At 45.9% G+C, this 15,791-nt stretch overlaps 1 protein-coding gene across 1 annotated transcript in view; it reads left to right on the top strand.

Moving 5' to 3' along the window:
- Positions 1 to 282: 282 nt before the first annotated feature.
- The window catches only part of TNFRSF11A (TNF receptor superfamily member 11a), a 67,657-nt gene continuing 52,148 nt past the window's right edge, over positions 283 to 15,791 (top strand). The window contains 1 exon segment of the mRNA XM_048507309.1: positions 283 to 622. Coding sequence (XP_048363266.1) covers positions 569 to 622 — 54 coding nt within the window. The 5' untranslated portion in view covers positions 283 to 568.

The following is a 15,791-nucleotide window of genomic DNA, read 5'->3' on the forward strand; positions in this document are numbered from 1 at the left end:
TCCCCGGGCCCCAGTTTGCCTAGATTCGCCCCTGGGGGGAGGGCATCCAACTCAGGTTTTGCCCAGGGCTACAGTTTGCCCAGGGCTGCCTCATTACGCCCTGCCTCTTGGCTCGTGTTGGGCCACTGTGGCCAATGCCCCACCCCACAAAATAACCCCGAGGAAAGCCACTGGCACCTCGGAGCTGGTTGTGAATTGAGACCGTCGGGGAAGCGTTCCTGAAGAAGAGGGCGCGGCCGGTGGCCAGCCCGGCGTGATTGGTTTCCTCTTGCCTGACCCTCTTGGCCCGTTTTTGGTCGCTCTGGCCAAGGCTTCCCCCCGCCCCCAGAAAACAACCCCCGAGGAAAGGGAAGCCATTTGCCCGGCCGCAGCCGAGCCGCGAGGAAACCTTCGCAACGGGAAGCGCGAGGAGACGAGGAGGGAGTTGCAAGAGGGCGGGGAAGAGCCGAGCCCGGGCGGAGGGGAGGCCTGTCCCCGCCGTCCCCTCAGGGCGCTTCCCGGCGCCTCTGGCTTTGGCGAGCGGAGCTCCCTGCTCAGGTGAGGGCGCAGCGGCCCCCCCCCCCCCGACATGGGGGTCCCGGGGCTGGTCCTCCTCCTCCTCTTCCTCCTCGCACACGCGCAGGTAAGGCTGCAAACGGTTTCCCTTCCCCGCTTCGCAGGTTTGCTTCCCCGCTGTCGGATTTCTGCAGGATGAGCTTGCAAGACCGCGCGGCAGCTCCGGGGGAGTTGCCCGGGGCGAGGGGCCCACGAGCGCAGCGGTGGGCTGCCCCCCCCCCTCCCCCCGTTTATCTCCTTTATTTGCTTGTGCCTTGTTGCTTATGAACCAGTTTTGGACTTGAGACTCAAGGGTGCAAACTAAGCAGTGCAGTTGGATAGCATGAGGGAGCTGATAAGCAATATGCCCTGGATGTCGGATTGCAAAAACGGGGGAAGTGCCAAAGGAGTTTCAGACATGGTAAAAAGTGCAAAAAAAGGTTTCAACCCCCCCCTCCCCATCCCTCTTCTCTCCTCTCCTCCCCTCCCCTCCCGGTTTGTCAGATTAGGGCACTTCACCCCAGCTAACTGTTAATTCTGTTCTCACCAACTGCATAGAGCAGTGGTGCCAGAGGTGGCACTCAGAGCCCTCTCTGTGGGCACGCGCAAATAGAGCCCCCCCCCGCCCCCCCCCCACACACACATCTAGGCTGGCCTGAGTCGCTGGGCTTAATTATTAGGATTAAACCTAAGACCTAGTTTTGGAGTGTAGGCAATGTTGTGTAGGCAACCCTGTTAAATGCTGTTAAACACCACTAATTTTCATGCAAGGAACTAAAGTGCCCCTTGGGGATGGGGCGGTTTATAAATCGAAAAAATAAAATAAATAAATAAATAAAGTGCAATCCTTTACCTGGAAGTAAGCTCGGTTGCTGGCAATGGGGCTTGCTTCTGAGTAAACCCTCCTAGGGTCGTGATTCACCCGTTGGAAGAGTTGCACGGTTGCTTCAAAGCAAAGCCACCGACTACCACCAAGCTTACTCCCGAGTAACGCACGCCTCGGAGCCAACTGTTTTTTCTAAACTAAAACCTCAGTATTCGGGTTACATTGCTGTGTTGGCTCTTTGCGATAAATAAATGGGTTTTGAATTGCAATTTGGGCACTCGGTCTCAAAAAGGTTCGCCATCACTGGCATAGAGGATTCAGGTTTGGAAAATTTAGGATCGGAGTTACAACTTGTTATCTCAGCTGCTTCTTTTCTTTTTTTTTTACATGCAGAATTTGCGCTTGAATGACTCCGGGTGGGGTCCACACCCACCCTAGTGCCGGCTGGAGGGGCATGCTGACAAATGGTCGAAGGGGGGGGGGGTGTAACCCCCTTTTTGCCTCACTGTGGCTATGGGGCGATCCCTGCTGTGGCTTGCAGGGCATGCATGTTCTCAAGCGCGCATGGTGTAGTGGGTAAAAAGCCATGAGGTTAAAGATCCAAAAGGCACAATGATATAGCAGTCGGGTTCAGTAGGCTGGAAAAGCGGCCGGTCGATTTAGGGGCGCTCGCAAGACAGTCTGCCAGGTGCGTTTCCCTGCTGGGAGTTCCAGAAGAAAGGCAGACCGAGATCTGCCCAGTCCACTTTGGCCCATGAACCTCCAACTTGAGTCCTTTCCTAGCACCTGTGAAGAACATCGCCCTTTTCCTTATGGAGAGGCCCAGCAAAGGTGGAGAAGGAGAGAGGGAGAGAGCCTGGAGCTGTCTGACATGAAGCTGCCTTGTATTGAGTTAGATCATTGGTCCATCAGTGAGCGCTGTCTGTTCAGACTGGCAGTGGCTCTCCGAGGTCCCAGCTTGAGGGCATTCACCTCACTTGATCCTTTAAACTAGAGTTGGGGTGGGAGGAATGGACTTGGGGTGTTTTGCAGGCAAAGCAGATGCTGTCCCTCTGAGCCACAGACCCTCCAAAAGGGTCTCTTACTGTTGCCAAGTCCTCCATATCCAAAATATATGCTGCCAAGACACTAAAGTACACAAGCCACTCCTTGTCAGTTTCGCAGAGGAAAACTCTGGCAGGGATGTCCTATAGCTTGCAAAACATCTCTAGCAGAATGTGTGCAAAAATGCTGCTGTATGTATGGTGTGGGCTGTAAGCATTGGAACTGACCTGTTAGTTCACCCGGTGGTGGTTAGCGTTGCTGTCCCTCCTAGCCAACGCTTTTCCAACTGGAAAGCCCTTCGGTGGTGAGGCTTTGACCACTTCCCTTGGGAAACTGTCCCGTGAAGGAAACTTTCTGCTTAAACATGTAAATGCTGTTCTATAAACAGAAGGGTGGGTTGTCAGAAAACTTCTCTCGTGGTTGACTTTTTAAAGGACCCTTTCCACCCTTGGAGACTTTAAGAAACAATCATTTTAAGTTTTGATCGAATGGTTGAAACAGGTCAAGTTGTAGAAAGACAACAAATCCCGGGTTCAATTGTGCCATAAAAGCCGGCTTTTTGTTACTGGCCACTATTGTGTCTCTGAAGCTTGAGTTGTGCAGCTCAAATAATAATGTACAGTTGAAAGAGCTCATGTTGCATAGTGTTTGAGCAAGTTATGCCATGGGTATTGTAGGTGGCTGAGGACCTCTTCCAAGCTTGATCTGTGATGCTAATGGCCTACTTTACAGGAGTGTTGTAAACATTAGTGCAGGATAATGTACACTAAGTAGTTTAATCCCTTTAAAACTGTTGTGTGAATGCTTAACAATATTACCAATATTGCCGCGGCTCTACCGCCCCCCACTGAGGCTGCCAGTTTTCCATCTTGGCAGGACCTTGATTCCATTTTGGGCCCTGCCTTTCCCCTCCCAGCCTTTTTGATCGGGCGCCTGTCCTTAATTTTGCTTGCTCTCAACTTTGTTATTTAAATTTTAAGAAACTGCTGCTGTGGAAATTTGTTTTAATGGGGTTAAGTTTTAGTTATGTATTTTATAGGCTGTTATTGGAACAGCTGTATTGTGAGCTGCCTCGAGCCCTTCGGGGGTGAGGCGGCCTATAAATCTAATAAATAAATAAATAAATGTTATCAGTTTGCTGCATTGCTTTTTTCTTTATTATATTTGTGCTCTGTATTATGCCTAATATGCTAAGCTTGTTCAGTTTCTGTAATCCTAGTTCTAGGCTCCTTAGAGATCCCCTTCATATGGATTGTATCAGTTTACACAATGTACGAATCCCCATGAGAAAGGTGGCTCTCCAAAGTCTGAGAGAACTGTGAGAAAGGTGAGAAAGAGAAAGGTGATCTATAAAATGAGAAAGGTGAACTATCAGAAAGGTGAACTATAAAATAAATATAGTTCACCATGAGAAAGGTGAACTATAAAATAAAGAAAGAAGAAAAGAAGAAGAAGAAGAAGAGTTTGGATTTATATCCCCCCTTTCTCTCCTATAGGAGACTCAAAGGGGTTTACAATCTCCTTGCCCTTCCCCCCTCACAACAAACACCCTGTGAGGTAGGCGGGGCTGAGAGAGCTCCGAGAAGCTGTGACTAGCCCAAGGTCACCCAGCTGGCGTGTGTGGGAGTGCACAGGCTAATCTGAATTCCCCAGATATAAGCCTCCACAGACTCTCAAAAAAAAAGAGCGTGGGGCAAGAGCTGGGAATCAAACCTTGAGTTCACTCCCAGATTATTAGATGCACGAGGCTGTGTAACCTCCTACGCCACTGCATGGGATCCAGCCAGCTTCCAGCCGGTGGAAAAGCTATTTCTTACCTCCTGTTACAATACAGAATTTACATTTGAGGCTCCAGTGCTTGAACAGCTGCATGGCGGGCAGAAGGGCTTTCCCGATCCGATCATTTCCTCGTAGAAGAAAGCGTCCCCTGCTAAATTATGAGCTTATTTGATGTATTTTCACCTTGATCTCGCCATTTGCACTGTGATGCTAATAATACTGGCTCCCCAAAATGGCTGGCTACCCCAAATACCTTAAAATTAAAAGGTAAAAAATAAGTCCCAGGCCAATAGTACAAAATAAAGTAAAGATACATGGTGGTTAAGTGATGTAGTAGTTAAGAGCCGTGGATCTGGGAAACTGGATCTGATTCCCCACTCCTCCATATGAAGCCTGCTAGGGGACCTCGGGTCAGTCACAGTTCTCTCAGAACTCTCTCAACCCCATCTATCTCATAAGGCAGCTGTTGTGGGGAAAGAAAGGCAATTGTAAACCACTTTGAGACTCATTAAAGTTAGAGAAAAGTGGGGTATGAATACCATCTAAAATTCTCAAAATTCCCTACACATTCCACCAACAGCCTTCTTCAGAGGAATCTGCTAGCTAGTCCTTCACTGTTTCTTCAAAAAGAGTTTCTCTTAAACAAGCTTCAGTACAGGCTAGTCTTGTGCTTTTTTTCAAGAAAGACTTCAAGACACAAAACAAGTAGGGAATTTTAACTGAGAAATAAAATATATATTATGTATATATTGTTTTGCACCAACGAACTTGGCTTTATTTTTAATCTCTTAGTGACCAGTATGGCCCTTTTATTTTCCCCTTGATGCCAAAATTAAAACCACCACATTTCTTTTAAGTTTTAAATTTGCTGAGTGGTGGCGGGGGGGGGGGGGGGCCTCAGTAAGAATCGAAAGATATTGGTCTGTCTCCTTTTCTCCCTCTGAATTTTCTGGGGGCGGGAAAGGGGAATCTCAGCTGAGACTGGATCCCACCTCAACTGAGATTCCCCCCATTTTTCTATCAATAGGACCATAAGGGGGGGGGGGTGTATATCCTTTTTATTATGTTTTTGGTCTTGTTAACATCCATTGTGGAAACTGGGAAGAGCAGAGAGCTCTCAACGGAAGCTAGCAAGATAGAAAGGCAACTTGTCCTCAACTTGTTGAAAGTACAATAACCCTGTCAACAGACGCTTTGCAGTACTGATTATAAATCCATCTGTAACAACAAAACAATTCCCTGTTCAGTAATTTCCTGGTATTTTTAAAATCTTTTCCATTTTATCTTTTTTTTAAAAAAAATAACATGTAATTTCCTGGTATCGCCGAGTGCTCTTTGGCCCCTGATGAAATTATATCTCCATGGAACAATGTGCAACTAATAGCATGCAATAAGTGATTCATAGTGTCTCCCCCCCGCCACCCACTTGCTTATTCCCATCCACAGAGATTTATAAACTGTGAATGCATTTGCTAATGTTGCTTGTACATGTTCTGTGAGGATCTCATCACACTAATACAAATTAATACAAATTATTACAAAATTAACCTAGATTAGGGTATGGGTAGTTTCAGCCAACTGCAGTGGAATCCTGAGCTATCGTAGATTATATACAGGTATCCCTTCCGCATCGTGACTTTCCCTATCACAGTTTTGATGTATCATGGTTTGGCATAAGAAATTAAATGGGAATTTGGGGAGAGTTTTGCAGAAGCCGTAGACAACTTGCCAGCAAACGACACAGAAAAAGTTTAGAAACTCAGAAATGCATAAATATATGTACTGTATAATGTAGCATATTGTATCTTTTAATTCCATAAATATACACCATAAATTTCTTTTTTATTGAGTGAGACTATTGGTGACGCACGGGGCGGAACTCCGCATCCCACAGGGGTCGGGGCTCTGTGACCTGTGGGGGGGCACCTGGAGGAGGTTTTGTCCCCAGGCGCCATTTCCCCCCCATACACCTCTGATGGAGCCTACTGAATTTACATTTTAAAAAATGACATTACTGTATCTTTTCAATATATCTTCCTATCTTATATCAGTTATTGTGAAACATGTACTGCCTAAATCCTTCTTCTTCAATTTTAATTTTATTCTTAATTTCCAACTATATTAATTTAAAAACCTGTTCCATTTTTCTTAAAATTCTGAAATTGATCTGTTGTGTATGTTGATAATGCACTGAAGTACTCTGCTATGGATGAGGAAGATCTATCTTGAGGAGAAGTTCGAAATAGAGAGAGAGAGCTGGCAGCCTGTCGTTTGTCTGTTTATCCGGGGAAAATATTACAGTCTCAATTGGTCATTGCCAAGAATTTATTGTCGAGAAGGACTGCAGAAATGGAGAAGGACTTTAGACTTCTCGCCAAGAATTTATCTATGAGAGGAACGTTCATCTTAAAGAAGGATTGCAGAATGGAGGAGGACTCTTGACTTTTATGAGACTGGTAGTGTATGTTCTAGGGCTGCGCATCTGGATAAAGCTGAACTGAAAATAAACCTCAAAAAGTCAGTTCAGATTGTTTCAGGTTGGCTGAAAAAATGGTAATTTTTGGCTGAAAAAATGGTAATTTTTGGCTGAAAAAATGGTAATTTAAGGGAATTGAAAAATGTTGAATTTTCCTGGCATTTTTCAGGTCACTTTGGCCCAGCTGCCATTTAAAATAAAATGTGGAGGAGGGACCCCTTTCCCCCTCCCTTACCTGCCGAACTCTGCCTCCCAAGTCCACATGGGTTCTCAGGCAGCAGAAAGTTGATTCGTCTGTGGTATTGCAGCAGTTTTACAGATACCACGGACTGCCAAAAAGACAAATAAGTAGTTTCTAGATCAAATTGAACCTCAACTCTCCCTAGGAGTTAAAATGACCAAACTGAGGTTATCGTACCTTAGTTACATTATGAGAAGTCAGGAATCCTTGGAAAAGAAAATAATGCTAGGAAAAGTTAAAGGCAGCAAGAAAAAAGGCCCAGTAATGAGATGACTGGACTCAATAAAGGAAACCACAGCCCTCAGTCTGCAAGACCAGAGCAAGGCAGCTGATGTTATGATGTGCTGGAGGTCACTAATTCATATGGTTGCCATAAGTCAGAATCGATTTCATGACATTACACTCACACACACACACGTTCTATGAAGATTTTTTAAAATGTAAGATTGTCTACAGCATTAGATAGAGACAATTTCTGTGTATACTGTAGATATATGTAATGTATAAACTTTTTATGTGGCTAATAACCCACATTTAATATTTGGTAATAAGTATGATGATAATATTATAGGATCATAGAATTATAGGCAAATTCCATATGGGCCAAAAACAGCAGTGTGAAAATGGTGTAAAATGGTTTAAAAGCAGTGGCGTTGGAGGTTAAGAACTCGTGTATCTAATCTGGAGGAACCGGGTTTGATTCCCAGCTCTGCCGCCTGAGCTGTGGAGGCTTATCTGGGGAATTCAGATTAGCCTGTGCACTCCCACACACGCCAGCTGGGTGACCTTGGGCTAGTCACAGCTTCTTAGAGCTCTCTCAGCCCCACCTACCTCACAGGGTGTTTGTTGTGAGGGGGGAAGGGCAAGGAGATTGTAAACCCCTTTGAGTCTCCTGCAGGAGAGAAAGGGGGGATATAAATTCAAACTCCTCCTCCTCCTCCTCTTCTTCTTCTAAAACAGTGTAAAAGGGTTTACCCTTTTCACCATTTTCACACCGCTGTTTTTAAAGGGAGAATCTGGGGTCCCTAGTTAAAACAACAGTGAAAGTGATGCTGTTTGGGGGTGGATTATCTCCCACTCTGAAACAGCATCACTTTCAATGTTTAAACTGGGGGTCTCAGATTCTCCCATTAAATCCATGCCAAAGGGAGTGGATTTAAAAGGAGAATCTGGGGAAATTTGGGGGGTGCCTGCTTTCAGGGGTGCAATTGTTAAGCTAGAAGCACCAAATTTTCAGAGTATCTTTAGGAGACTCTCCTGATGATGCCACCCAGGTTTGGTGAAGTTTGGTTCAGGGGGTCCAAAGTTATTGACCCTCAAAGGTGTAGTCTCCATCTTCTATTATCTCCCATTGGAAACAATGGGGGATGGGGGCACCCCCTTTGGGAGTCCATAACTTTGGACCCCTGAACCAAACCTGGGTGGTATCATCAGGAGAGTCTCCCAACAAATCCCTGAAATGTTGGTGCTAAAATTAGCCTAAAAACTGTGCCCCCTGCAGGCCAAAAACCGAAAAACACTTAAATAAAAAAAAAAACCCACATTGGGGTGGGGGGGCAGCTTTGGACATGTAATGGGAAGGCTGAACCCGAGGAACCCCCCCCCCCTTACCTACATACTTGGTCTGTGGAATGTGTTTTGTATATCAAATAGGATTGAGTACTACGGTGCCTGGATGTAACCTATTTGTATGTGTGAGTCAGTGTGTTCAGTTTGTATGAAAAGCCAAAATCTATCCCTTCCCCAAATTTCTGAGGATTAGCCATGACGGCTGCCTGTTCTCATATCTGCTCTATGAAACTGGCACTTCTTCTCTGATCCTGGCTAGATCTTTGGGTCTCAGCCGCAATTTACGGGAACAGGTTCCTCATTTTGATTTTGTACGTAATATGAAGCACACATTAATCTTCCACCACATTCTCTAATAATATGCTTGTGTTTGTGTGTGTGTGTGTGTGTGTGCGTGCAAAGGTTTTGGTATGATTTGTACTTCTATCCACAGAAATTATATCTGTCCAGATCTTCTCATAACAGTGACCTACAACTAAACATCATTAGATCTGGGTTGGTGGCCTATAAAATACGGAATGGTGGCCTGTATCTTGTGTTGGGGAGTAGGGATGTCACTAAGACTACATGTCAAATTGATATCAAATTTAAAGTTCTGTGTATTTATTTATTTAGATCATTATACTGCACTTTCATTCCCAAATGAGGATTTAAAGCAGCTGGTCTCCATTCTTCCATTTTATCCTCACACAAGCAACCCTGTGAAATCAGTTTGAAATAATGACTGGCCCAAAGGAAGCCTCCATAGGGGATTGGGATTTGAACCCAGGTAACTCAAAACCTAGTCTGTCCCTCTAGTCACTACTCCACGCTGGCCCCGAACACTTTTGGTCCTGTTGCTGTTAGATTAACCTTGCTAAAAATGCCCCCTCACTCCACACTACTCCACATGAAGAGAGGTTTTTTATGAACAAAATATTCACAGATATGTACTCTGCACCTGCATTCAGAACTTAGGCCTTTCTTTACAAGCATTACGTTCTCACATTCAGAAAAAACACACTATGCGCCGTCATCTAAGAATGCACAATTGTCACGTTGTCTGAAAAGGCGATGCTTTTATTTGGCATCTTCCTTGCACACTACTTGAAAACTGGACTGGGGGGGAGGGGGGGGAGGCAAGGTTCATATTCATGTGAACCGAAACTCCAAAATATGTGTGTTATCTCTTTCAGACAATATGTCAATTCTGAAATGATGGTGTGTAGAGGTTGCTGTCTCAGTTTTCACAGCAGAAGAACCGGAGAAGCACAGCACTTTAAAAGGGCTTCTCAATTTGTGAAATGTGTAGAAATATTCTGGTTGTGACTTAGTAGTAGAAGAAGAAGAGTTTGGATTTATATCCCCCCTTTCTCTCCTGTAGGAGACTCAAAGGGGCTTACAATCTCCTTGCCCTTCCCCCCTCACAACAAACACCCTGTGAGGTAGGTGGGGCTGAGAGAGCTCCGAGGAACTGTGACTAGCCCAAGGTCACCCAGCTGGCGTGTGTGGGAGTGCACAGGCTAATCTGAATTCCCCAGATAAGCCTCCACAACTCAAGCGGCAGAGCTGGGAATCAAACCTGGTTCCTCCAGATCAGAGTGCACCTGCTCTTAGCCACTGCTCTTAGCCACTACGCCACTGCTGCTCCCTTACTTAGTAGAAGTAATGCATTTTCCAAGTGTGTATGTACCTCATGGCCTTACATGACAAATGTCTTGATTTTGTCTTCATATAGAGCTAACAGGTATAAGCCAGTAATTCTCAGAGTATTGTGCTAGAACTGAAATGACACATGTTCAGTTTCATGGTGGTTACCTGTAAGACTCAACAGTTACCTGTGTGATGCAACTGAGCAAACAGCAGCTCCGCTAGGCTGTTTCAGGCCAAGGAAACGGGAGGTTGAAAATTCCTTCTTCTCTTGCTTCACTGTCACCTTAAACAGCCTTGCAGAGTTGGTCTGGGGATAAAATAAGGGAGCAGAAAACCATGCAAGTTGACCTGACCTCCTTGAAGGAAGAATGTCATAGTTTTAAAGAACTCCAAGCCTTTAAGAAAAATGTTGTGTAATACTTAACACTTGTGTAGTGCCTTCAAGTATTCAAATACTTTGCACTTTATTGCAATCCCAACAACCTTATAACCTCGGTATTATTATCCCCATATTGAAGGGGTGGAGAGCAAGTGACTGGCCCAAGACCACTAATAATGTTCAAATCAGGGACTTGTCGGATCACAGCACAGCTACTATGTTATGCCAGCTCTGTAAACACATATTGTTATTTATTTGGAGCCATCCGTATTATTCCCAGGGCAAGTGTAGTACATGGTATACACTGTAACAGTACCTCTGTAAAACAACTTTATTTCTGAAATGGGATTTTTGTTCCCGAACTGATAACGTCGTGACATTTAATAAAGCAATGCCTTCTTCAGACATTAAGCCAGCAATGCATTTGCCAAATAAGCCAAACACCCTCCTCAGTTATTAAACTGTCGGCTTGAAGCTTTTGAAAACAGACAAGAACAGAGCAAGCCTCGGCTGCTTTCCTCACACCCATAATGTCCTCTTTTTGGATTTGTGGAAGAATCAGTTTTACTCAGCATTTCCTCCAAGTGAGATTTGTTCCTTATGGTGGCAACTCCTGCCCAAATACATGGACAATGGTGGTATGAACATCCCCCCCACCCACCCTGCTGCCATTTCTCCCAGCAGTGAGAAGTTCCAGGGTGCAGCTACTGGGTTTGGTTTCCTTTTATGAGGGAGCCCAGATATCATTATTTTAATATTCAAGTAGAGCACAAGCGCAGCAACGTCGGGAATAAAAGTGACCCCCTGAAACTAAGCCACCAAGTTCATAATTGCAGAAGTTTAACAAACAAGAGTGTGTCTCTCCAGCTCTCTCATTTTGACCTTAGTGGTTTACAGCGTCAGATAAGGCGCCTATTTGTCTGTCCATGGAGTGAATCAGTATTCATAGGCAGAAATGAATTTGCCGTCATTAAACACAACATTCTAAATTGTCCATTATTATTTATTTATTTTTATTTATTTATTATTCAATTTTTATACCGCCCCATCCCCGAGGGGCTCTGGGCGGTGTACAACATCGTAACTAACAAATGTAAAATAAACAACTAAAACTGTTAAAACTATTAAAAGCAGCGATACAATAGAACACTAAACATAGTAAAGTGATTTAAAGGATGATTTAAAGGATGGCGTCCGACAATTCCATTTTAAACTCTCTTTCAGGAGGGAAGAGCCGCCAGTCCCCAGATGGCAAAAGGCGTAGATGTAAAAGCCGGGGGGGGGGGGGCACCATCAGCGGCTGAAAAGTTCCTCCAAAGGAGCCGGCCGCGAACCAGCCTCCGCTCTTGCCCACCAGGCCCTCTCGCCGAGGAATTCAGTAAGAGTCCTGCTTGGGGCCAGGACACTGGCCGAGGAGGAGAGTTGCCCCATTCCAGGCTGGGGCCAGAGCCGTAAAGGCTCTGGCCCGCGTGGAGGCCAGCCGTATCATCGAGGGGCCAGGGACCACCAGTAAGTTGGCCTCCGCTGAACGAAGAGGCCGTACAGGGACATGTGGGGTGATACGGTCTCGAAGATACGAAGGTCCCAGGCCGCGTAAGGCCTGTATTATGTCTGTATTCCATGGGCTTAAATATGTTATGTTAATACACTGGCAAGATTGGGGGGGGGGGCATGTAGGAGGAGAGCCCATATATCAGAGGTGGGATCCAGCAGGTTCTCACCAGTTCCCGAGAGTGGGTTACTAATTATTTGTGTGTGCCGAGAGGGGGTTACTAATTGGGTCCGCTTTTCCATCTCCACGCCCTCGCCTCCCCGAGAGGCATTACTGCCTTTGAACGTGAAGGTTCCATATAGCAATTGCGACTAATGATGTAACTCCCTGAACTGGGTTAATCCCTTTCAAGTGCTGCAATTCATTGATTCTCAGCCTTTCGTACCTTTTATCTCACTAGTCTCTATTAAAGAACCTGTGTGTTTCACCATTGCTGTGTTCAGATTTGTGAGTTGGGGCATTTTCTATAATGTGATGATGATTTAGAAATGACCTGGTGCAAAAAAAAATTGGGGGGGTCGTGGTGGGGTGGCTGCCCATGGGGGGGGGATCCAACTCAGGTTTTTCCCAGGGCTCAGGTTTCCCTAGGTACGCCTCTGCCCCCTTTGCTGAGGGGGGAGCTGGCGAGGGAACCTGTTACTAAAAATTTTGGATCCCACCACTGCCATATATCATGTTTTTTCATAGTTTCCTGTCTGCAGGCCTATGTTGAGGCAAAGAGGTACTTCCTCAAGCCTGCATATACCCAGAAATAGATGCAGGATGCAAATGTAGTTCACCTGTGGCGAATTCTCACCTCCAGGGGTGGATTAGGGGGTCAGAATTCTGGGGTCACATAGAGCTGGGCAGATAATGGGATTTCCTCGACACTTAATGAAAAATGCAGACAACAAAGTAGACAAATGCATAAAACGTTGTTTTTATATAATGTTTGAGTTTGGGTGATGTGGGGGCATTCTGAGGGGATTTTCTGAAAACCCATGATGGCTCTTGGCAACGTTACCGCCTCTTCTTTCCTCACTCTCTCTGTCTTCCTAGACTGCACACAGACTTTTTCCTTCAGCTGAGGAACTCTCCTCCATTCTCTTATGGGTAAATCCCCAACTGTTGCAAAGCATTTCCTAACTATTAATTCTCATTCATGAAAAGAAGAACTTTGTTATTGGTCTAAAGTAAGGTGACCAGCCGTCCCGATTTTCGCGGGACACTCACGCTTTTGCGCAATGTGTCCTGCGTCCCGCCGGGCTTTGACATTGTCCCGATTAGGCAATGTGCTCCTGCAGCCGCGTGCGCTACATTAGCATTGGGCTTTCCTGTTTCCAAGGAAGGGCCGTGAAGGTAAAAGGTACAAGTACGCTGGGATATCATTCTTCAGTTTTTTGGCGGCATTTCATCAGGAAAACAGGGAAGCCAGAAGGCAGGTGCGCAGCACAGAGGGAGCACCTCCGCCGCACTGCCTTCTGGGGCGCTTCCCTTGTTTCAAGGCGCCCCAGAAGCAATCGCGACTGCTGTACCCAGCACCTCGAAGCACACTGCAGCGGCAGCGCTCCCCGTCAGGAAACAGGGAAGCGCCCCAGAAGGCAGTGCGGCAGCACAGGAGGGAGCACCTCCCGCGCTGCCGCAGTGCCTTCTGGGGCGCTTCCCTGTTTCCTGACCGGGGAGCGCCGCCACAAAAGGCAGTGTGCTCATGCGGGTGCATGCGTGCGCGCGGCCACCCCGCTTTTCAATAATAAAAATCTGGTCACCTTAGTCTGAAAGCCAAATTTAAAGGGTTTTTTTTGGGGGGGAGGGTTATTTATGAGTCCATCCGTTCACTGGAAAAGTGAGGGTGGATTAGGAATGTGTCACTTTTAACAGAAAACAGAGCACACAATTTGAAGGGAACTTATTTGAAAATTAAACTAGGAGACAGCTGCCTAAGGAGTAGAGTGGGGGCCCCCCAACCTTTTTCATCCCACGGACACTTTTGGTGTTTTGACACAAGGTGCTGGACACAACCACAAAACGACCACCTCGTGAGCAGAGCCAACCACAAGATGTCAGGGAGCGAGGTTCTACATACCTCATAGTAACTCTTCGACATTTCAGGGAGAAGCTCTGTTTGACAGGATGCCTTTTAAAGTGAACGTATAGTTTTAAAACATTTCCTTGGCATGTACAGGCAGCCTACTTTTAGTCACTCAGTGAAGATCATTGTGTTGTGGTGGCTGCTGCTTTTTGAAACGTCTGCTTAGCCAATGAGAAGTCTTCTTGGGCAAATGCCCAATCTGGGTCCCATTTTTTAAAAACACTTGGCTGGACTCACAGGCATGATATTGAGGATCCCTGCAGTAGAATGTCTGGAGAACCAAGATGGAGGGACTGGGTTTCACACACATACCCCTCAACCACTTACTCCACTTTCTGTTTATTTTTTAATAATAGCAGACTGCCCCCATCCACTTGACACTGAATATGGATCCCTTGGCATATCTGTCTAAGGCTGGGCCTGGATCGTGACCAGAATCTTCTCGAACTCTCTAGTTCACAGGTGTCAAACTCGCAGCCCTCCAGATGTTATGAAATACAGTTCCCATCATGATGCTGGCAGGGGATGATGGGAACTGTAGTCCATAACATCTGGAGGGCCATGAGTTTGACACCTATGCTCTAGTTAATACAAACACAAAGTTGGCTTAGTAACCACACCAATCCTGGGCTTTGCTTGATCTCCTTTGCACACCAAACACTGGGTCAGATCTAGCACAAGGCTGTGCCTGCTGTCTCTGGTGGTGACTATCTGAAGAGTCAGGAGATCTTGAGATTCTTTAATGGGAAAACATGAGAGAGCAAAACGCATACTCGACTGTCTCCTGTATACAAAGTACCGTACATTTTCTGTGGATTCCGATTGGTGCGCTTTTGCTACCTCCCATTTTTGGTGCAACACATAAAACCAGCGTTTTCTAAAGTTGTTTCACAGTTCTTCCTGTTTGTCGGGGTCCAATACCAGCAGCCCTGAATTAACCATTAAGCAAAATAAGCACCTGCTTAGGACCGTGGCGCGAGTAAAGAGGGCCCCGTAGAGATTTTTTTTAACCTGTGCCAGATTTACAGTGGACCGTGATGCAGTGTTGCAGCTGAACCAGAGCCCACAAAAAGGGCCCCCTCAATAAATGAAAAAATATTTATATTAATTGTAGCATTGAAAACATTAATAATATATTTAAATCATGTCAGTTAAAATGCTACGTATTTTCAAGGCAAAAAGTAATGGAATACTGGGTGTTTTGTTTCATACAGATCATGATATTTATTCATTAGAATCTACATGTTTTACAGTTTACTATTGTTTTTATTGTTTTTATTTTGAATTACATACACAGCATATGGAGGTGCCAAAATCTTTTCGGTGCTTTGGGCCTCTAAATGTCTTAATCCTACCCTTAATACCAGTCATAATGACAGATCATTTCATGGTGTCGCATAGCAGCTGAAGAATGTGTGTGTGTGTGCGCGCGTGCAGAGGCGTACCTGGGATAACCGGCGCCTGGAGACAAATTGTCTCCAGGACGCCCCCAGACTCTGCCCGCCCCCACCCCACCCCCAGGCACTGCCCTCAACCCCACCCATGTCACCATGGGCAAGGTCTAGGGTGCCCCCCTCTCCCCCCCCCCCAGCCAGCAGCCTGCAGTCTCTTTTGACCTCCTCTCCGGGCAGGCCAGAAGAGACTGCAGTCCCGGCCTCTGAGACCTTCTTTTATAAGCACTGAGGCTGGGG

Source organism: Sphaerodactylus townsendi, linkage group LG09, assembly GCF_021028975.2.
Source record: "Sphaerodactylus townsendi isolate TG3544 linkage group LG09, MPM_Stown_v2.3, whole genome shotgun sequence".
Classification (NCBI taxonomy): domain Eukaryota; kingdom Metazoa; phylum Chordata; class Lepidosauria; order Squamata; family Sphaerodactylidae; genus Sphaerodactylus; species Sphaerodactylus townsendi.